At 38.7% G+C, this 21917-nt stretch overlaps 1 protein-coding gene across 1 annotated transcript; it reads left to right on the forward strand.

The window, feature by feature from the left end:
- The first annotated feature begins 97 nt into the window (after positions 1–97).
- Positions 98–21917, forward strand: POP1 (POP1 ribonuclease P/MRP subunit). Its single transcript, XM_085053276.1, has 15 exons — positions 98–395; positions 3072–3254; positions 4076–4251; positions 6060–6308; positions 6852–6939; positions 7237–7412; positions 8039–8289; positions 8420–8513; positions 9308–9419; positions 10377–10496; positions 15568–15683; positions 17014–17205; positions 18122–18276; positions 19003–19341; positions 20144–21917. The coding sequence occupies exons 1-15, from the start codon at positions 275–277 to the stop codon at positions 20802–20804; spliced, it is 3033 nt and encodes a 1010-aa protein (XP_084909402.1). The 5' UTR covers positions 98–274; the 3' UTR covers positions 20805–21917.

A 21917-nucleotide genomic window follows, 5' to 3' on the forward strand; every position in this document is an offset into this window, starting at 1 on the left:
TCCCTCCTGCCCCTCCTGCCCTGCCTCCCCTCAGCGTCCAGCCAGCGCACACCCCACCCGCCGCCTCCGCGGGGGCTTCTGGGAGCTGTAGTCCCTCAGGGCTGCCCCGGGAAGTGCGCATGCGCTGTGCTCTGTGTGTGTCCACGTGTGCCCGCGGAGGCCGCGCGGTGAGGGAGCTGCGGGCCGGGGTTAGTGCTGGGGGCTGAGGCTGCACCGCCCGCCGACCCCTCCTCTCCTTCCCCCGCTACCGAGAGGCTCCGCAGCCCCGCCGGAGATGTCTGGGGCGCGGGAGAAGAAGCGAGCCAAGAAGATGCGGAACCAGCCGGCCAGCGTCACGCTTCCCGCAGAGCCGGGGCCCTTCGCCGGCGGCGGGAGCAGAGCCTGCCCGCCCCCAGGTAGGGCTGTGGGAGCCCCTCCCGGGGCCGGCAGGTGACCCCTCTCAGGGCCGAGTGTGCTCGTCTTCCCAGCCCGCGGCGTGCTCGCCGTGGGAGTACCTAGGGCTTCGTCCCCTGCTGCAGGCTCTCTTAGTCCTGGTGTTGCCGTAAGTCCCGTAAATGTGGGATTCTCTTTAACATGGGAGATTCGCGGAGTCTCCCTGTCTGGAGTCATTCCAAGCTCACCTGGACGCGTTCCTGTGTGAGCTGCTCTGTGTGACCCTGCCGTGGCGGAGGGGTTGGCACGGATGGTCTCCAGAGCCCCTGTCCCACCCAACATACAGACTGTTCTGTATCCTGTGAAGATGCGCTTCTCCGTATCATCCCTTCGATAACACAACAAATTCCTACGGTTCCTAGTCGTAAAATGACTTTGGATGTTATACGCCATCCAGTGTCTCCGTTGCTTTTCTGCCAGACCTGGGAGCTGCAGTAGGGGCTGGTTTATCCTTCTGGTGCTATGATAAATGCACTGGTTTTCCCTCAGATCTGCATGCCCGGCCAGTTTGCCTCCTGGGGCTTGTGGCTCCTGTGTCTGTGGAAGGGTATTGGCAGCAGGGCATGGAGCTAACATGGCAGTGTCCTGGGTGATTGCGGCAGCGTTTTGTACACAGGTAACCTTTGCAGCTGAAGACTGAAGGATCCTGTCAGCTTGTGTGCCAGATGCTTTTTTCATCTGTGTGTTTTGACCTGCATCCTCTGTGCTCCAATTGGACTTCAATTTCCACCCCCACCTTCCTATTTAGATATTTTGTTACCTCCATTATTCTTGGGAAAAGACCCACACAGAAAAGAGCTTGTTATTGTGAAGCTGTCAAAAGTTGACAAATTGCATCTTCATGATTGAACGAAAAAACCCTTAAGTGTCACTGTGTGTTTAGGTGACTGAAGAGTTCCTAAGCAGACAGAATGACATAGCAAATTATGCTCAGCCGTGTCTGAAGATTTTGAAATGTCATTACAGGAGTACTGCCAGATTAAACATTTTTCTAACTTTATTTGTAGCAGGGAACTTCTAAGATTACGTGGTTATGTTTTTCCGTTCTGTTAAATAGCATGGATTTTCATCCATGTAACATTCTTCTGTAGCATTAGTATCACAGTTTTACAGAGTTATTTTGTAGAAACAGGAAAGAAAAATTCTAAATAAGAGTTACAAAACTATGGATCTACACAGTAGCTGAGATAATTAAAATTTTGTTTAGGTATTAAGTCAGTGACTATTTTTCCAAACAGTCTTCCACCTTCTGATAACAATTTTTAGTTTCTCCTTTAGAGTGTGTGTTTATGATATGATCTAATTTTGGGCTGTAGGCCTGCACAGATTTGCTGACTGAGACTGCTTCCATCCCTCTTTCCCAGCTATTTCCTTCTCACTTTCACCTCAGTGTCCAGACAATGCTGCACTCAGGCATGTGGAAATCCAGGACAGGGAATTGTTCCACATAAAAGCTAGCTTCTGTTTCTACACCAAATTATTTTTTCAGCTCTATTCATGCAGTTCTGCATGATGTGTGTTTGCAGCAGACTGCAACAGCACTGCTGCTGATCATAAAACTTCAGTTTCTTGCTTATTTGAAATGGAAAAAGGAGGTTCTTTGCCTTTTTAAGTTCTCATCAATTGAGGTGCTGCCTAATGTGCATCTGCTCCTAGCTGTTCTTCATGCCAATGGTATTATTTTTGGGACAAAGGGACAGGCTTGTTTAAGAAGCTGATCAACCCAAAAACTGCATTTTTTTAATCTCTCACTCCATTTCTGTGGACACAAAAGTTGATTTTCACTAGAGAAACTCCCTGAGCTCTATGCCTCCATGTTCTCTCAAGCACTTGTCTTGATGTAGTGGATGGGGTGATAGGAATGGCCATCTGGACCTTTTTCAGTTGGATTGTCCAGCATGAACTGCCTGAGAACCATATCTCAAGTTGTTGTAGAAATCCTAACTAAGGCTTAACTGAATATAAAGTAATCTAAACTAATATTTAATATTAGTTATGCTGTATATACACCAGTCTTTGAATATGGGCTTCAAGACCCTCTTAAACTGTAAGTACTGCTAGGTACTTAATACTCCTGAAAGGTATGTCTGTACTTTAGGAAGCTTTACTGTCGGCTTTAGCTTTTACTTTAGAATTTAATTTCAGTATTGGTTTAAATGCTTGTACCAGGCAACTTACATGTATCATGCTTACCTTAATTATTGCTGTAACAAAAATATATGTCAGGCAAGAATACATTTGCTTATAGGAAAAAAAAATCAAAAGACAAGAGGAAAAAATAACTTTGCTAGTATGGTACTAAAACCCTGACTAGGCAATAATAAATGTCACTATTCATGTGTGGACTGATTTCAGTCATCTCTTGGAGGCAAAGTCTGGATTGGATTGCACCGTTTTCAGAATGTGCAAAAGTTACTTAATCTGCTGCAGGCTTGCTGCAGGGCAATGTAAAGTTCTTATTTATTCCTATGAGAAATAACTTAATACTTCTGAATTCTTCTGTAACTGATCTCAGTTACTTCTATTAACTATAATAGGAGGAGTCTGCAATGCAATTTCATGAGGAAAGACTGTAGAGTTATCACCTACTCAGACTGCTTTGTGTTTCTCTAACCTCTTTTCATCTCTAAACCTTCCAGGAGATGTTTGCTCTCAGCAGCAGCATCAGCAGCAGAAAGTTTCAAATCAGTCATCTGGACCTTCTTATAGGAAAGACCAATATTTTTCAAAAGGACAAAGTAGAGGAGAGAGAGGCAGAGGAAGAGGTGGATGGCAAGGAGGACACCAGAGTGTTTCTGAGGAAATGCCAAAATACATAACAGGTCTGTATATGTGAAAAGGTCATAATTTATATGTCCAGGGCAATTTGTATTTGTTTTTGTGCAAGAGCGAAAATAAGAACTGATGCTATGTTCTTCTGTAATTCCTGATTTTCTCCAAAACATAGAAGTAGTTGTGAACTGGAATGAATGACCAGCTGTTGTTCAATGGATCCTTTCAGACTTCTGAGTGGAAAAGTTGCACCTGCTTGTAGTGAGGGATATGCATTTTGGTTTCTGTTTGCCAGCAAAATGAGTACTGACAGTCATCTGCTTTTAATGTAGCCAGTGAAACTGATTTTACTCATGATGTAAGTTAAAGACAGCTTTTCATCTAACAGAGCATTTATTTAGGAGAGCAAATTAGCTTTGCAAAATATGGCAATGATCTGATAGTTGGTACACTTCCATAAACATGAAATGAGACCAAACTCTGGATTTTTATTTGGTCGTTTTAAAACAGTCTGTAATATGTTACTGCTTCTGGATTTTTTTTCATGCTAAAGCTTTTTCATCTCCCTGAATACCACCTGAAAAGATTGCTATTCTAATTTAACAAAGAAGGATTTAATTAAATAGGATTTGTTAGTTGTACCACAGCTTTCATATTCATTGATGTATAAATGTTTGTTTGACCATATCTGTAAACTTCTGAAACTTCTGAAGAATTGCAATTTCTTCAGTGATGGTGTACAGTACTGACTTTTATGTCAAGAAAATATTGGACTGCTGTACTAGGAGTAATTCTCTAATTTATGTACAGTATCCACCTCTGGGTTTTTTTTGCTGTTTATCATGCTCTGATGCAGTTCTTTTCATTCCAGTGTCTACCTTTGCTCAAGCTCGGGCTGCTGAGATCAATGCCATGTTGAAAGCAGTTTCTCAGAAGTCTTCCAACTCTCTGGTTTTCCAGACCCTTCCTAGGCACATGCGAAGGCGAGCAATGAGTCACAACATTAAGCGCCTACCCAGGCGGCTCCAAGAGATGGCCAGGAAAGAGGTATAAGAGTGTCTTACAGCATTTCATGTAATGGACATAGCCAAAGCTCTATAGTTACTAATGTTCAGACCTGAACTTCTGCTAAACTTCCCTGAGTACCCTAAACTTTGACTGACGTTTGGATTCAAAATGCAGGAATACCTCAGTTTCAGGTGGTAGCTCAAGTAGGTCTTACTAACCACTTGCTTGTAAAGTTAGTAGAATAGTGATAAAAGAGTCCACTGCAGAAGAGGTTGTTCAGGTGGTGCATTCGTCCCAGCTAGTCCAGGAGTCCTGAGTAAGACCTGTCTGCCTTGTACTGCAATCAACTACATGTTTCTTAGGGTGTGTTACTGGATTTTCACAACCTGTATTTTATTTTACTGTTTTTGTTCACATTCTTCTTGCTTTGTCAGTCATGACAAGAGATGCAGTTTGGCCTGTTGTCTGAGAACTGAAGGAAGAAGACATGGGCTGTTTTGCATAGTTAGTTTTGTGCTTTATCCTTGTTAAATCTAGGTTTCTCTAATGTTTGTTTCATTCTTTTGTGTCCTGCTTTTTTAATAGCTTTCACATGACAGACTATCTAACTTTTGTATCCATACTCACACATACTCTCCCATCCCTGTTTCCACTCCACATATGACTCTTGGATTTCTGAGAGTATTTAATTTGCCCTGATGCAGCTGTATTTCTTCTGCTACATTTTCTATCTTCAAGTATTTTGGTGTGACTTATGTGTTTGCTCAACCTCACATTTTCTTGCAGCTTATCATCTCTCTGTTGCTTGGTTTTGTAAAGGTTCTATTACTTTTCAGTGTTTGCTCTACATCTTCAAAGTTACCTCTTTGAATTCTGCTGCACTGTCTTCATTTGTCTTAGACCCTTTTTCATGACCATTTTCATTGAAACATTTACCCAGATCATCTCCTCTCTCTTCAATAAGCTTCAAGACATATGTTTTTCACCCAGAATGCCACATCCCTTTTTCTTTGTCTGTCTGAACCAGTTACGTACCACTGATCCAGTGGCTTGTATTTCCTTCTCTGTGGTGGAATGATGAGTCTGATGGAAAAACACTTCCCTTTTTTTCAGTTATATTTTGATTTCCTGGGTTGCTTCAGTGTTTGTAGTGTTCTTGTCACTGATCTTCTGTCATTCTCTTTCCTTTGCTATTCTTATAACCAGTGGTCTGTTGTCAAGCATTTCTTGGTGAGCTTACAAAGGATATTCTAAGAATCATTTTGTAAGTCTTATTGTCCAATTTCTTCATACCACTTCTCTTCACAAAAAGAAAAATCAAACATTGATTGAGTCAAGCCTTCCTCTCTATCCATGCATCCATGAAAAAGCCTAATTCAGGCTTTGACTAGGTCTGGTTATCAAGAATTTGGTGAAACTATTACCACAGTCGTCTCTTGTCCACTTCTACATGTTGTAGAACCAATAGGGTCCTTTCTGTCAGTCTGAGAATCTATACTGCTTCTGAATGAGCTCAAATCTCCAGGCATTTTTCATGTCACATTGATTTGTTCATGTGAATATACTGATGTGTGGCAAAAACTTCACACAGGAAGTAGCAGATCTTACTGTTCACCGTTAAGTTTCTGAACGTGTGGGGATTTTGTTTTATATGTGAGTTTCAGTGAAACCTTGATGCACTTCTGTGGATGTGACATGCACTGAAAATTTCGAAGTGTTACTTACCCTCAAGAATTATCCAGTGTGATATAACTTAATGTTTCCTGTATCCTTATATTTCAGCCTTTTTCTCTTTGGAAATTTGTTCTCTTGAGATTTACTTTGATATCCTCTCTCTTAAAAAACAGGCAGAGAAAGCTGTACATCAGAAAAAAGAACAGTCAAAAACTAAATGTCGCAAGGCTAGAAGACGCCACATAAATTTGGTAGCAGAGTTTAATCACAGGCAAAGAAAGAATATTTGGCTGGAAACGCATATTTGGCATGCAAAAAGATTTCATATGGTAAAGAAATGGGGATACTGTTTAGGAAACAGCCCTACAGAGAAGAGCTACAGGGCTTGTTACCGAGCCATGACAAAGCACTGCCTTCTTCAGGTACCGTGTTTGCGTGTTTTGTTTGATATTTTGCTGAGGTGACGTAATCAACTTATAATAAATATTTCTGTCTCTTTGAAATACTGTTGTGTCAGCTGTTAGTAAGACTGCTAAGTATGAAATGGGTCATTTTGTATCTGTAATTCAGAGTGGCAACTTCCAGAGAGAGCAAGATGAATGTTCAGAAGAGTCTTATGGTAACTATGACTGAAATACTACATTTTCAGTTTTCTCAAGAGCTCAGAGATTAAGTGAATCCTTGTATCATCTACTTGAGCAGGATGCTATTGAGGAGGGATACTTTGTTCCATCTCATTTTTGATCTGTTGGTTTGAGAGGCAGGTTGGTCCTCAAATGAGAAGTGCCTCACCGTTCTGCTACAGCTAATAATTTTAAGTTAAAAAGAAACTTATTTCACTTTGGCAAATTTTAGAGAATGAAAAATTACAACTTAAGTGTAAATTGCGAAGCACTGTCTGGTCCTTTCTTACCAGGCTCACATTAAACTGATATTCTCACTTTGCAACTATCATATTTTTTCAGGACTTATCATATTATTGTTGCCTGGAGTTGAAGGGTAAAGAGAATGAGCTTCTGAAGCAACTTGCTCGGATATGTAGCATTGACACAGGTAAAGTTTGCATAGTTTAAAATAAAGATTTTGAATAGACTAAAGTCTGATCCATCCTTTTCCTTTTTTTAGTAATGTATCAGTCTCAACAGTAGTAACAGAGTGGATACTGAGTTGTGATTTTGGGTGAAAAACATAATTAAGATGTGTCACAGTAGACATTCTTATTTCATTTGCTTATTAATAAGGTAATTATAGGACAACATTAGCCACCCAGCAGCCAGACTGAATTTTAATTTTGCTTTGTTTATTAAACAAGAGATTATTTTGTTCTTCAGTAACTGTCTTCTTTTTTAGGATTGACATTTCAAGAAGCTTGCTGTCTGTCTGGAAGATTTGAGGGCTCCCTGAATCTTTATCGAGCCGATCGCTATCCTGAGGATATGCTTGGTCCTGTTACATTTATTTGGAAACCCAGGGATGGGTCTGAAAACAGGCAGCTGTGGATCTGGGTGCATCCAGCTCTCAAGCAGGTGCTTTTCCCTAAATAGTTGAACTCTTATTTCTTTATGTATTGTGCATCATTAATGCTGATGCGGTCATCCGAAAAGTATGGAAGAACTGGGTATAATACGTGACTTTAGGAATTAAAAGTTGGAAGACTATTTCCACTCTAACAATATTCACGTGCTGCAGCTTGTTTTTATAAAGATTCTGCAGAAGGTACGTGCTGCTGAGGTGTTCAGTGTTTGAGCTTCTGAAAAGTTTTGAAGGTTAACTTGCTTTGGGATACATGTGCAATATGATGTTGCTGGATTCACATCCTTTCCACTGGCACCCCCAACAGGCTAAGTTCGGTATCATCACAGATAATCATAATCTGATACTTAGCTATCAGCTTTAAAAAAGGGAAAAAGAAAAAAGTAAAATGTTGTGCACAGGCAATTTTCCTTACACTAATTCTCATGAGAATAAATTCTTAGCTACATTCAATGTTACTTTCAGCTTTTCTTAGCAAGCCCTTGACTTCAGCAGAATTAAATTGTATTCCTTGAAATCCATATAGGAAAATTACATAATGGAGTATAATTTTTAAAAGTGTATTTAACGTTTGTACTTCTCTGCATATCATCCTAATCCAAACTTCATTTTTCTTAAGGACATACTGAAGGAGTTAAAAGCAATTTTTCAGTGTTCAGAGCCTGAAGAAATCTGTATTGCCGAGCCTGTTACAACATCAATTCAAGAGGAAAAACAAGTGGAAGTTGTTACAAACCGTGGCAATAAAAGAAAGAAGGAGGATAAAGAAGGAGAAAAAGCTGTGCCAATGAAAAAAATAATTGGTGATGGCACTAGAGATCCGTGCCAGTCCTACTCTTGGATCGCACAGACTACTGGAATTGTGATCAGGTTTGTTCATAGTAGAGTCAGAAACTGTGGCCCGTAACCACATAACATAGCTGCATTCTGGATTAACAGTACTGGGGAAAATAATGTGTGTAGTACAATTGTACATTCACCTGAAACTTTCCTGTTTCAGTGACAGAAGCATGGAGATTCTCAGATACCGCCTGATTGGCCCGTTATCACACTCCGTCCTGACAGAGACCCTGAAAGCAGCTTCTGTCCAAACAGTAAGGAAATTGGCACTTTGGATGTTAGTGTAATTTTGGTCGTGTTCTTAGAATGTGCAAGCTTGTTTTTTGCTAGAAAGAACCATAAATTATCTGACCTTACTTTTTGTAAAGGTTAACCTAGGTATTGCTCTGGTGGCTTCTCTGTATTGAGCCTCTTGACTAATGCTGATCTCAGGAAGAACTCCTGCCTGGATTTTAAGTGGAATTAGGAAGAAAATAAGAACAGTGGTGCTGTTGAGCAGGCTGTGTAGTTTCTGCTATAGTGATGTACTCTGCTGAGAGATCCAGAACAATTAATATTCTCTTTGACAAACCATAGATCCTGTTTCTCAAGCAATTAGGTACAGTACCTAAAACTAGGGGGCAAGGCATGTAAGGTGTAGAAATCTTACATGTTTTCAATCAAATATGCAGTTTCTCCAGGATTTAAGCTTTTCATTCTCTTCTTGGCACATAGCATCATTGTTGTTTTAATGTTTTTTTTTTTTTTAATCTCTTGCAGCAAATATGAGGAGGCCATGAAATCTCTGGCTTTCTGTAAGAAGTAATTAATGATAAAATTATGAAGTATTGTGGATTGCTTTGTTTATTTTTGGAACAGGTGAAATTGAACAGCTTATTAGGGATTACTGTAAACTATAGGGCTACATTAGAGGAAAAAAGTATTTTGGTTTAAAACTTGAATAGGAAGAAAGTGACTCTAGTATGATTAAGACAAACTAAGAGTGAATTCTTGCAGATAGAAAATAATGAATAACCATTTGAATTTAATTAGATACGTTGTTTTCCAGGAGGTGGCAGATTCAGACACAGAACTGAATAACTGGTGGGTAGAAAACTGCAAGGACTCTGAAAAAGTATCTCTTCATCAATGTCAAAGTGCTATCTTTGAGCTGTTAGAAGGTATTTGGGCACATGGGTGCTATGGGTGGAAGCAGGGGAAGCTTGAAATCTCGTGGTCAAAACCAGCATGCTAATAAAGTTGAATTCAGTTTGGACATGCTTATTTTTTGCCTGATCAGGAGAGTGATGCCTTTGAGAATGTAGTTAGGTAATTGCCAGGACATGGCAAAGAATTGAAAAATGTTACATTTGGATTTTTAAAGGGAATTTAAATCCTCTGTGTAGTTCAAACTCTTAATAGATAAACTGAATCTTGTTATCTTAGAGAACTTAGATTTGAGATTGCTGATGAGATGTACAGTCTGATGTATACTCTCACTCTCTCCCACTTCAAATTGAGTAAGTTGTGCGATACCTTCACAGATAAAATGGTAGCCTCCAATCCCAAGTGGAAGTATTATACTTTGTTTATATATGTTTGTTTCTAAATTAACAGTTGTGTATTTGGCTGAATTGTAAAGTTTCATAAAGTTAACAGCATCTCCCCAGTTTCTAGCACTGACGCAGGTAAGGAACTGGCTTTGGTAGATTTCACACTGTACTCAAGCTGTCTATTCAATGTGAGGAATTTAAGCAGAGATAAGGTAAAACTATTACAAAACACTTCTAAATTTCCTTTCTCTTGAAGACAAGTGTAAAACAAAGGATGGTTGTTCTTTGAAATTTGTCAAATGCAAAGGATAAATTGAGTCTGTGATAGTGGCCTCACATCTATGCTAAATGGAAATGTAATTACAAACCAAGTATTGCACTGCTGTTGTTGACTTTTTTGTTATTGGAAATTTAAAAAGCATTGATGAGTTTTCAAAACATGTTAAATACAGTATTGTGGATCGCTTCTCTGGCTTACAGTGGTGTCACATCCCTGCAGGCAAAACCACACAAAATACTAGTGCAAGAAAAGACCACAACTTAATTGGTGGTTTCATGGCAGTGTTCATCTGTGTGTTTTTAAAGGGATGAGCTCACCATCAGAAATGCCACCAGGTACAATACTTGGCCTCACTGTTGGAGATCCTCGAGTCAATTTGCCAAAAAAGAAGACAAAAGCCATGCCAGACTTCGAAAAATACCAAGGTAAAATCCCTTCCTTATAGTATGAAGAGGTTGATTTTCTCTCTACACTTTTGTTTTCATTCACTGTCATCTTCTATGGATTGTCTCTTGCTGTTTTCCTCTAGGTTTTGGTTCATAATATTTCGCATTTGCAGAGCCCCTAGCAGAACAGAAACAGCTTGAAAGTTGTGTAGGTTTTAGTACAGCAGTTGTGAGGGAGGGACATGCACCAAAGCTGGTCTTGTGCTCAGTGGAAGCCTCTGTCTGACCATACAGATGATCCAGGTTCGAATCCTGGCAAGGCCAACCAGGTGCTAAAAGCTACTTAGTGAGTTTCTGTTTGCTGTTTAGTCTTCCTGATGCTGTTTATCTCTCCAAGAAGATATTTGCTCTTTCTGGTTTATAGGCCTACAATGTTGAAAGTTGCAATTCCATTGCAAAAAGATTGTCACCTTTGTAGGAATAGTATTTCAGGTGGCCAAGATGCTGGTTCTGATAGAAAATGAAAGATGCAAGCATAACTTCTGAAATTTTCATTTCAGTGCTGACTTACACAATGTTTCAGTGCAAAATTCAAATTCAGATGGATGTGAATGCCCTCTAAAAATATGCAAGAGTGTGTACAGTATACAGTAGGGTTTGTGTACAGTGTAGACATTCCCAGTTAGGTTAACTGGACACCTGCTACCTCACCTAATAGGAGAAACATGATAGCTAGCTAGCAAGCAGTAGCCAAAGAGGCCAACTGGAAAGTTCCAGACTTGAAAATACTGAATTTCCTTGGTGGTCTGTTTGCAAGACACTAGAGTAAGCTAGTCTTACGTATCACTTAAGTGAGGTCGAACACCTACTTGAGTTACTGTCTTTTAGCCCTTTGCACAATTCTGCTATTTTCATTTTCTTATATCCTCCTATTCTGCCCTCTGTGTCTGGAACAGCCTTTCTGTTAATTAGTTCTGCTCAGCTAACTTTCTCATCATTAGTGTTCCTGTTGGAAATGCTGCAGCATACATGACCTCTACTTTGGTTCCTTCCTGCTGAGAAGTAAGGTGAGCTATGTAGCACTTGTTTACAGATACTGGTTTGAGCTGGTAGAGGAGTTAGCAACCAAAAAAGGTAAATCAGCACCCTTCATTCTGCTTGTTATGTCTGTGAGGATGTGTTCAAGAAGGCAAGATCAACAGAAGGCATCTGGGTATTTTAAATGTCTCATAGTAGTTTCTGTCCCACGTCCAGAGCTGGTTGTCCCTCAGGAAGGATGGCCCTGGTAAAGAGTGATGGTGTAAGATAGGCAGTCAAAGAGCACCTGTGTATTTTTTCCTTTGGCTGGGTAGAAATGTCCATCTTCAAGATCTTTCTACCTGGGGTTGTCCTTCACTTGCAAAATATCTTCCATACCACTCATAAATACTCAGAAAAGCAGGTGTTGCTTTGTGGTTTCTGAGTGGTTTTTTATTTTCATCATGAACTTAAAACTGCTTCTGTCCTCTCTGACTTTTATTTAGGAGAAGGAAGAGGTCCTTGTTCAGCTAGCAAGGAAAGGTAAATGGCATAATACCTTCCAATTTAGGTTCTGCTAAATGACTTACTGTTACACACGACTGAAGAAGTTGAGTAGACAGAAGGACGAAAGGTGACAGACAGTACCACTGTCTTCCAGTAAAACTTGCCCAAAAAAAAGACTTCTCTAAGATCTGTAATTCCACTTCAGTGCTATTATTTTCCCCCTTCTGAAAAGAAAAAAATCCTTATATGAGCCTTAGAATTACATAAACTTTCTGAGCCTTGATTGTGTTGTAACTTTACTCAGATGTAGTAATATTGTGAGCTGAGCTCTAATAAAAAATGTTAATAGTAATTTAATTGCCTTAATCACAACTTGTTTATTAAGCAATAAAAGGGAACCATTGCTATATTCCACACTTCACCCCCCCCCCCCCTTTTTGCTTCTTGGACATTCAAGTACTATTAAGATTAGTATTAGTAAGATTGAAATGGCACTGTATATGTTAGCATACAGATTCCGTATGTATTCTAGCCTCTCTTGTTCTTTAGCATTGTATAAAATCTTTTCTTAGATTTTCTTATAAAAGATTTTCTTAGATAATCTTTACTAATTTTAAGATATATTGTTTGTCAAATGAGTGAATAGTTTAGGTAAGTCATGGCCATCACCTTTGCTTTGAGATTGACATACATGCAGTGTGTGGAATAATACACATCTTTTCCTATTGCTTTTTTTCCCAAAATGCTGTTCTAAGATATGCCTGTGTAGTTTTTCCCTGTCAGTAGCATGCTAACAAATCAAATGTAATTTCAGTCTTTCCCAGTTACTCTCTCTGTTCAATGCATATGCATGTATGCAAGCTGGGTGTTGTGAACACAGGCTGATTGGATTTAATCAAATCAACTGTCATTATTTCTTCAGGCTGGAGTCAACACTCCCATTAGGCAGTCAGTCCTCACATGACTGCAAATTAGTACTGTTCTTTTCTCCAGTTTAAAGTACACTTCTTACACTTCGATGTGTTGTCACTGTCTTGTATGGGAGAAAACAAATTCCTCTGCCTTAAAAAACACTCAACATGGAGTGTGGTGAAACTTCTAATCAGTGAAGGAGATGCATAGAAGGAGAATACACCATGAAAGTTTTGTGAACTAAAGTTCCTTCTGCAGACACAGAGCCTGAGTCCATGCCTGTAAATGTACCTCTTGCAGAGGTTCAGGTATCTGTCCCCAGTTGTCCTGATATGCACCCTCGCTACATAGGGCTCTCAGACTGCTCCCTGGTAGTGTTTATATTTTTCTGTTTTTTTCAAAAGGGAGAAAGGAAAATTTTCAAATAGAACTCAAGCCTGCCTTCTAAGACAGATAATCAGCTATGCAAATCACATCAATAGCTTAAAATGGAACCAAGCCTTCTTCTATCTGCCTGTATTGTCTAAGCACCAACCACTGAGACCAGCAGAAGTAGCTTGTCAGTGAGCTTCATTACTTCTTAGTAATGCAACTTCCTATTTCCTATACTAGCCCTAACATCTTACTTTCACTATTAGCAGCAGCTTATTCATCAGTAGGGTTATTTCTCCAGAAATCTTAAAATGCGGACTGAAGAAAACAGGAGAGAGGTAAGAGATAAGAACTGGTCTCAGGATTTGGGACTATAATTTGAATTATAGTATGCTTAGTAGAAAGAATAGATTCTCCAGGTGCAGTGAGGGTCAAAGAGAAGGAATGTAGCTAGTTAGAGAAGAATATTTTTGGCCAATAAGGAGGATATTGGATGGGTGGTGGTGATGAAAAGAGACTGTCTTAAAAGATCTTTCTGTAGTGGGAAAAAAATATTCATGCCATTATAGAATATAGAAATTACAAAGAACTGAGAGTATGACAAGGGTAGTCTGCCTGAACTATTGTAATAGAAAGAAGTATTAAGAACAGAGAAAGTTGCAGTGAATAATTTGCAGTTAAAGGAACTAGAACATGTTTAAATAATTTAACATAAAGAGATTCTGGTATTCACAAATGCTTTATGTACAGAAGACGGCAAAGGAACTTTCCTTACGGGAAGGTACTTTCCTTACCTTATGTTTCCTTGAAATTATGTGCCCTTCCCCCTTGGTTATCTGTAAGACTCAGGAAGGAATTCCCTACCACCACCACACACAGTTTTGTCTCTGTCTTTTTCTTCTTTGAGGCACTGACACTTGCTTTATCTCCAGGTAGAATGTGCTTTGCCTATAGGAGTGTTGAGCTCTCTTAGGTTCCTGCTCAGTTGCCTATCCTTAATTTTGTTCTGAGAAGGAATTGTGCTTAATTGACAAGGATTTCCTTTTTAGTTTTATTGTTCTTAATTTGAAGGGATGCCACCCAAGTCTGATAATTTCTTTTGCATTGCTTCTCCTCACATAAATCTAATTCATTTGTAAGAATGCATAGCAAGTCTCAGTTACATCATCAAACTGTGACAAGTGCTGCCGTAGTTCATATTTCTTAAAAAGGATTTTGCAACTTTTAGTTATGGGTACATTCTAAAGACTATGGATTTTAAATAAATAATTATTGGAGTTATGTTTGGCAGTACCTGTTGTTAGGCACTGTTAGTACCACTGAATAATCCGAATCTTCTGTTCTTGAATCTGTCTACGTTACCTGGAAAAATAGCAGAACTTTTTTCAAAAGACTTAATGAAACAAACCCTGACATGTTATGTTCCTTTAATATGCAAAACCTTGTGGATGATGAAATGAGGAGCAGTCCCTCTAAGTTTTTAATCACAGAACTATTAATAGGTTCATTATATTGTTTCTTGATAAGAATTATTTTACTTAAAATATGGATCAGCATTCACTACATACTGTACAATACACGAAGGCTTTTAATCTTTAGATCACTAAAGATAGGTACACATTTCCTTTGCTTTGCTTAGATTGAAAAACTGGAGAAGATATAGGTTATTTAATACTTCAGCATTCCATTTTAAAGCTACAAGTGTTATTTATCTTCAGTAGTGTAGACAACTATTGATTGGTGTAGACATAAGCAAGAATAGTCCCTTCCTTGAAGCAGATGGCTTGAAAAGATCCAGAGTAGGAAACTAGTACTAAATAAGTAGTTACACGCTAGTCATAGCCATACAAATATTTCCTGTATGAACATCTCTTAAAAGTAACTCTTGCTTCTCTTACAAGTTTACTTAGGCAGATTTATTTCAGGCTTTGTAATGTTGCTGTTTCTGATTTTCACCAAACCTGTTGAGCTTCACACTCTACCTGAAAGGCCAGATTCCAGAATATTAAAGGTGGTATGTAAAGATCTAATTTAGATTGCCAGAGGTCATGTCTTGTGTTGATAAGAAATGCTGGTGAGAAAATACCAGGTTAGTCTTTCTAATACTAACAGTTTGTTTCATATTTTGTATTTGGAAAAACATGTGATAGTAAGATATTTCAGAAGCAACGATGCTTGTTGAGCTTTTAATAGTCTTGGTTGTCTGCTCATTATACTTACGATACAGAAGTGGCTTGAGTAATTTGGTACTACAACCACAAAAATTGTTTGAATTTTGTTTAAAGGTTCTTTTCTTTTGTAGATAATGATAAAGTTAGGCAGCTGTACCTGAAGGGTGTACCTCTAGACTGTGCTCGCAGCTTTATCTGGGACCATGACATCTGTAAGAACGTCACTGAAAATAAAATCTCAGAGCAGGTAACTAAGTCGGTGGATTGCCATGGAAGAAATGGCTAATGGTTCACAGAGTCCATAGAATGAGACTCTTGAAATTTGTATAAATCTTGAGATTAATCAATAGCTTCCTTAGTATCGTAGTATCCTTAATATTGTAGTATCGTAGTATGACTTGAAGTGGTTTTTTGTAACTACTGCATAATGTTCTTGCACAACCATTGACCATGATTCAATTAAAAGAAAGCTTTGTTGAATTGTCTACAGGACTGAATAGCTGTAGGTTTATTTATCAGAAGGGTTTGGAATTGAATTTTTCTACATCACCTTGACTTGGGCAGCAGAAAAGAGTGCCACAGGAAAGCTCTGGCCTTTAGCAATAGCCAGGATGATTCTTCTGACAAAAGAACTGTGGTAGTTGGAAGGAAATAAATCCTTTGTTTCTAAACTATAGCACACTATGCTGTGGGTGCTGGGCAATAACTTGTGATTTGTAGAGAACTTCAAATTTGCTGTTGTGGGTTTGAAATCTCTTATCTTGACATTTTCACTGACAATGGAGGAGCAGTCTATAAAGTGCATGGGTAAAAAGGTGATTTAGTTCCAAGAGCTGATAAGCTTTTGGCGCCATTGTAATCAGAAAGAGTAAACATTTGTATGGCAGAAACATATTTCTAAATATTCTCTTTATGAAAATTAATTTTGTGCTCTTTCAAACTGGCTGATGCAGTGTGAAAAAGCAGAGTACTTACAAAATATTACACTAGCACATGACAGTTATCAGCAGTCTTTTTGTATATGACAGTGTTCTTCATGCTGTCATGAAATTTAATGTTTACCTGATAAAACAGAGGGAATCTGATAGTCTATTTTTTTATAAATGCATTCTTAATGTGGTACAATGGAATATAACAACTGGTGATTGACAAAACCTCGGTGCCAACCTGCTTTATGTGAAACTGTTTAATGACCAAATCTTCTTCCCATCTCCTTGGACATAGTTCACATTTGCTCCATGTATTGACAGACTGTCTGGAAGCACCTGTTCAATCTAGTCTTATACACAAATCTATGAATACAAATTTGCAAAACTTGTTTTTCCTCCTTCGTCTATGTTGTACATTGTACCTGCTCTCTGTCGAGGACTGTAGAAGTAAGAAGGGGAGAAAAAGGGTGCTGAATACTCTTTTCTAAAATAATTTTTCATGCCTTGAAATTCTGTTCAAATATGTAGTGTGTCATTACTATATTTTCCCTAGCTGTAAACTCACCTTCTCTCTGTGTCTTGGAAGATTATCTGGAAGAGAGAGGAAGAATGGTTATTAACTTATGGGAAATGTCTCCTCCTTCTCAGGATTTAAACCATATGAGAGCTCAGTTACTGGTACCTGGATCACACCTTGATTTGGGTCCTTGTGAATCTAAGATTCCCATACTGTTGGTGCAGCAGCCAGGGAAAATGGCTGGAGAAGATCGACCAGGATGGGGGAGTGGCTGGGATATCTATCTCCCAAAGGGCTGGGGCATGGCTTTCTGGATTCCTTTTGTAAGTGACTTTGATGGCAAATGGCAAGTAAATTTGATAATTCATATAATTTTGTTTAAATCAATCAGTTTTAGAGAGTGTACTTCATATTGTATAACCAATACCCAATTACAGAATCAAAATTTCACTTTGAAAAAGGGCCTATGAACTGGTTGATGACAGAAGCTTGGTCTTGTAAATGCACAATAGCTTTCCAAGTTGTCCGTTGGTTGCAACTATGCCCATGTAGCAATCTGAAAGCAGCAAATCAGTGGGGAATCAGGAGAGAAAGCTGAAGCAATACCTCTCTGTTTTGCTCTCTGTTTTGCTCTCTGTTTTGCTCTCTGTTTTGTATTTCTACAAGCATATGCCTCTAAAGAGAAAACATTTGGTGCCTGCTGTTAATCAGTTTTCATCTTGTCTATCTACACCTCTGTCACCAAATTGGCTGCCTCTGATTTGGGAGAGAGCTTGAAACAAAGTTTGAGTTAAGCTTGAATACTCCTTTGGTGCTGTTTAGAGCATCCTGCTTTGAATGTTTAGGTGGCAGTTTTAGTATGTTTCTGTGGTTAAAGTTATGCTTTTGAATGTGCAGGGGATTTAGTTGCAGTGATACCTATTGTATGGTTAAAACACATTGGGCAGTGGCTGTCGAAGTAATACAGCATTCCTGGCAATGTACAAAATCAGACCCTGTCAAATTCTCTTCAGTGTTATTGATAGTTTTGCAGAATTAAATTAAAAAAGCATGACTAACTTTTTTGTTGAAATTAGCATCTAGAACTGTAGAAACCATGCTTAAGTTTATTTTTTAAAGCTAAAGTGTTAGACTTTTAGTTTTCTAAGGAAGTACCCTCTGGGCATTAATATTTTGTTTCAGCTAGGAATCTGGAATCAGTTCAAACATTGCTTTTTGGGCGTTTGGTTTTTATAACAGATATATCGAGGTGTACGAGTCGGTGGCTTGCAAGAGGCATTAAAGCATTCTGAATACCAGAGAGCACCTCACACTCCAAATGATTTCCCAGACTGCCAGGCAGGAATGCAGTTTGCCAAAGAACTGGAAACCAGTCTTCTTGAAAAATTCAAACGGTAACATTAACTTAAAAATTGATTGCAAGAATGACAAAAAATAATACTGCTGAAAATACTCCCTTAATTATCTGTTGTTGTTTTCATTTAGACTTGGACTTTTTTGAAATCTTTCACTAGTGTTTTAAATCTTAGTATTATAAAAAATAAAAGGGATCCTAGATATAATTAACTCTGCTAAACAGGGCATGTAAATTAAACCCTTCTATTTCCAGAGACATGCTCAGTATAGAGCTGTAACAAGGCTGCATAGCAATAAAATAAACAAAACTATTTTGAGATTCCAAAGCAGCAAATGAGGGAGGAGGTAAGAGAATGCAAAGGAGTATGTCAAAGTATGTACTAAGTTAAGAGATACATTTCAGTGTCTAATTTTAAATATGAGGTATTCTGAAGTTTGCCTTCATTTTTACTGCAACAAACAGAACTCTTAACCATGAGTTTGGAGTAGCTGGAAGTGTCCTCTGCACCAGCTGGTGTTGGTTCCCTTCCAGGTAGGAAGGTAAAGTAGGAAGAGTTCAGAGGAAAAGGTGGTGGTGTCAGGCACAGCAGGTAGATGTTTCCAGCATGGCTGAAAGGATACAGTTGACAGAAATACAGCAGCATTTTCTTGATACTTTAAAATTCTTGTTCAATGAGATTAGAAAGTTAACTGTGTGTTCCCTTTCTGTTCTAAATACTTGATTTTGAAAATACTCTTACCTATTTACCTGATTTATCATTTAGACGTCCACCTGCAAAAAGGGCAAATTATGTCAAGCTGGGCACTCTGTCTCCTTTCATCTGTCCTTGGGGGCAGCTGACAAAGAACTGGGAAGGAAGAATGAAAGCTTCAGGATTTTTATGTCCTTCTTCCCCACATTCTGAGTGCTGCACAACTGAAGGACAGGCTCTTTGTGACCCCAAAGCAGAAGTGGTTGGAGAAGCTTCTCTTGAGACTGGTGAGGCAGAGGAGACCATGGAAATAGCAAGTTCTGAAGGTGCCCTAAAGACAGAGGATGTTACAAATGCCCAAGGTTTTGGTGAGAGAGATGAAACTAAGAAAAGTGACTTTATTGTTCTCAGGTATGTCAAAGTGATACGTTTTGTTTTTTTTTATTGGTATTTATTGAACTAGGGAAAGGAAGAGCTCAGCCTTGATTATTAAGATGAGAGAATTATTTGATCTAAGATATCAAATAATAGAGAGATTAAATAGTTTTATCATGAATCAGAATCTACTGTTGAGTGAAAGCCTTTCTGCTTTTCTCCAACAAACTTGGGGACTGCATAAAGAGAACTCTTTAAATTATCTTAAACTTGACACTCCAGAGTTTACTGTGTTCTTAAAGTTGGCATATTCTGTCTGCTTCCAGGCTGATGGAGCTTTTAGAGGTTCATATTTGTGACTTTAAGACTGTTGCTGTGAAAATCATTGATAATACATCACCACAGGTGGTTCTTGCATTCTTTAACAAGGTCTCTAGAAAATAGAGAATCCCCTGCATTCCAGTGCAACACACGAGGGCAGCAACAGTATTGGAAAGTGCGTGAACACAGGTCTTTCATTTTTGTGTAGTTACCAGGGGAAGAAAACATTGAAAGTTCTGGACTGCATTAGTGTCACTGGAGACTTTAAAGTGTTTGTGGTTTTAACAAGCTTTGGGGGTTCTAACAAGTAATGTCTCCTTCCTTCTGAAGAAGACTCATGAATTCCACTCAGCAATGTTCTTTTTATGCTGAGTGATACAAATACCAGCTTGGAAGGTTACAGAAAGCCCCAGGGCTTTTGTTAAACATGCTGGTGCAAGTATGTGAGGTGCTGGATTTCTGTTGTAATGCTTGTTAATGACTATATTTGATGTTAATTTTTGAAAATTTTTAATAGAAGTGAGAAACTACTCATGCAGTTATCAGCCTGGTGTTATCCCACTGCTGGGAAAGATCGGCGAATCCGCCTTATTTCTCGACTGGGACAGAAGGAAATGACTGAAGATGTGTTTTTGCCAATTTTGACAAGTTATCCAAGGGCTCTCGTCTGGGTCAACTTGTCGCTCTTGAGAAAGGGGAACCCTGAATTACATGCCATGATTTGCATCCCAACAGAAGATGACTTGCTGCATCTAAGCAAAGACAAACTCTTCTGTGGTCCACAAGAGCCAAAACATCGTGACGTATTCAAGGACAAGGTACAGAGGCAAAAAGAGGAGAAGAAAAAGAAGAAAAAGGATGATGTGAAGTCTCTAGAGGGTGACCCTCCAGGCATTCCAGATAAAGAAGCAACTGAGGACCATGAGGACCTCATTCTTGGTCTTTGGTCAGGTGTTCTCCCAGATGTTACTTCCCACTGCTCCAGGACTGTCTTGGGGTATGTCACTCGAGGGGATTTTTCATTGGCTACAGGCTGTGGAGAAGCACTGGGTTTTGTTAGCCTGACTGGGTTAATTTATATGTTATACAACCAGCCAGCAGATAAAAAAGGGCTGGTTTTGTTAAGGACTCCAGCGTCTTTACAGTACAGATTTGCAAGACTTAATATTGAGGTTTAAGTATCATTGCAGTGCAGCAGAATGCCAAAAATACCAAAGAATTCTGTTTTGTATTCTGTGGCCTTTCTGATTTGTCTCAAATTTGAGGTTATTCTGAGCTCAAACAGCTCTAAGATGATGAAATCATTAAAAAGCTTTTAGCATTATTCAAGAAAATAACTAATGCATAAATAGATTAGAATTGCTTTTGATGTCTGCATTGCTAAGGATTTCTAACTGATCATTATCATGTTCATGATCTTCTTTTATCGCTAAAGAAGTGTGTTCTTAATTTTTTTTCTCTCAAAGCAGGGGATGCTATAACAATATACAGGAAATCATCATTTTCATTTTAGAAGTCTTTGTTCAGATGGACTGCAACTTTACAGCGCACTTTCACACGTAACTGCATGCAAACTGATCCAGTGTATATAGCAAGTGGCTTTCTTGATTACTCATACCTGAATACATGTGGCTGCAGTACAGCAGAGCTAAGTAGAGAAACCTGGTACAGAAAGCTGAATCTTTAAATGAAATGCAAATAAAATATAGCCTGGCTATGTAAATTTGAATTATAGCAACTGGAGCTTTTAAACTGGAAAGCATATCAGTCTAGTCTGAAAGGTAATAAGCCTTTCAGATGCAAATTACTAATGGTGGGTCAGCATACATTTTCTGTTAATAATAGGGGATATTTTTATTCCTTGAAACATGAATTTATTTTGTATGGAATGGCCTAGAATTGAAGGTTTCTTCATGTTACAGCATGGTTCATGAATGTTGTTCAAACAATCATAAAACTTGTAAAATATGCTGGGGGGTAAAGGGAGAAAGGTGTTTGATTTGGCTGGGGCACTGTGGGTAGGTTGTTTGTGACTGGTATTTTATTGGGTTTTTTCCTAATGATAGCCTTAAGCATCTAGCCATTCCTGAGTTAAGGAACTTGAAAAGGAGTTTACACTAACAGGTTGTAGTTTATTAGCAGCATGATACAAATATATGCCAGTTGGTAAAATTGCCCTGAAATGATCATGTGCAAATAAAAATGTAATCGATTCTTGTCAGTAGTCTATTGACTATGTGTGATTCTTAGAGAAATTAAACATGGATCAGTTAATGACTTTTTCTTTCTAA

Source organism: Lichenostomus cassidix, chromosome 2 (genome assembly GCF_008360975.1).
Source record: "Lichenostomus cassidix isolate B80296 chromosome 2, HeHo_3.0, whole genome shotgun sequence".
Lineage (NCBI taxonomy): Eukaryota > Metazoa > Chordata > Aves > Passeriformes > Meliphagidae > Lichenostomus > Lichenostomus cassidix.

Excerpts from the sequence above, each read along its gene's own strand:
- POP1 (XM_085053276.1), top strand. The coding sequence starts at position 275 with ATGTCTGGGGCGCGGGAGAAGAAGCGAGCCAAGAAGATGCGGAACCAG. Across the intron at positions 7,413-8,038 it reads TGCATCCAGCTCTCAAGCAG|GACATACTGAAGGAGTTAAA; the intron begins GTGCTTTTCCCT and ends ATTTTTCTTAAG. Across the intron at positions 17,206-18,121 it reads TGGCTTTCTGGATTCCTTTT|ATATATCGAGGTGTACGAGT; the intron begins GTAAGTGACTTT and ends TTTTTATAACAG.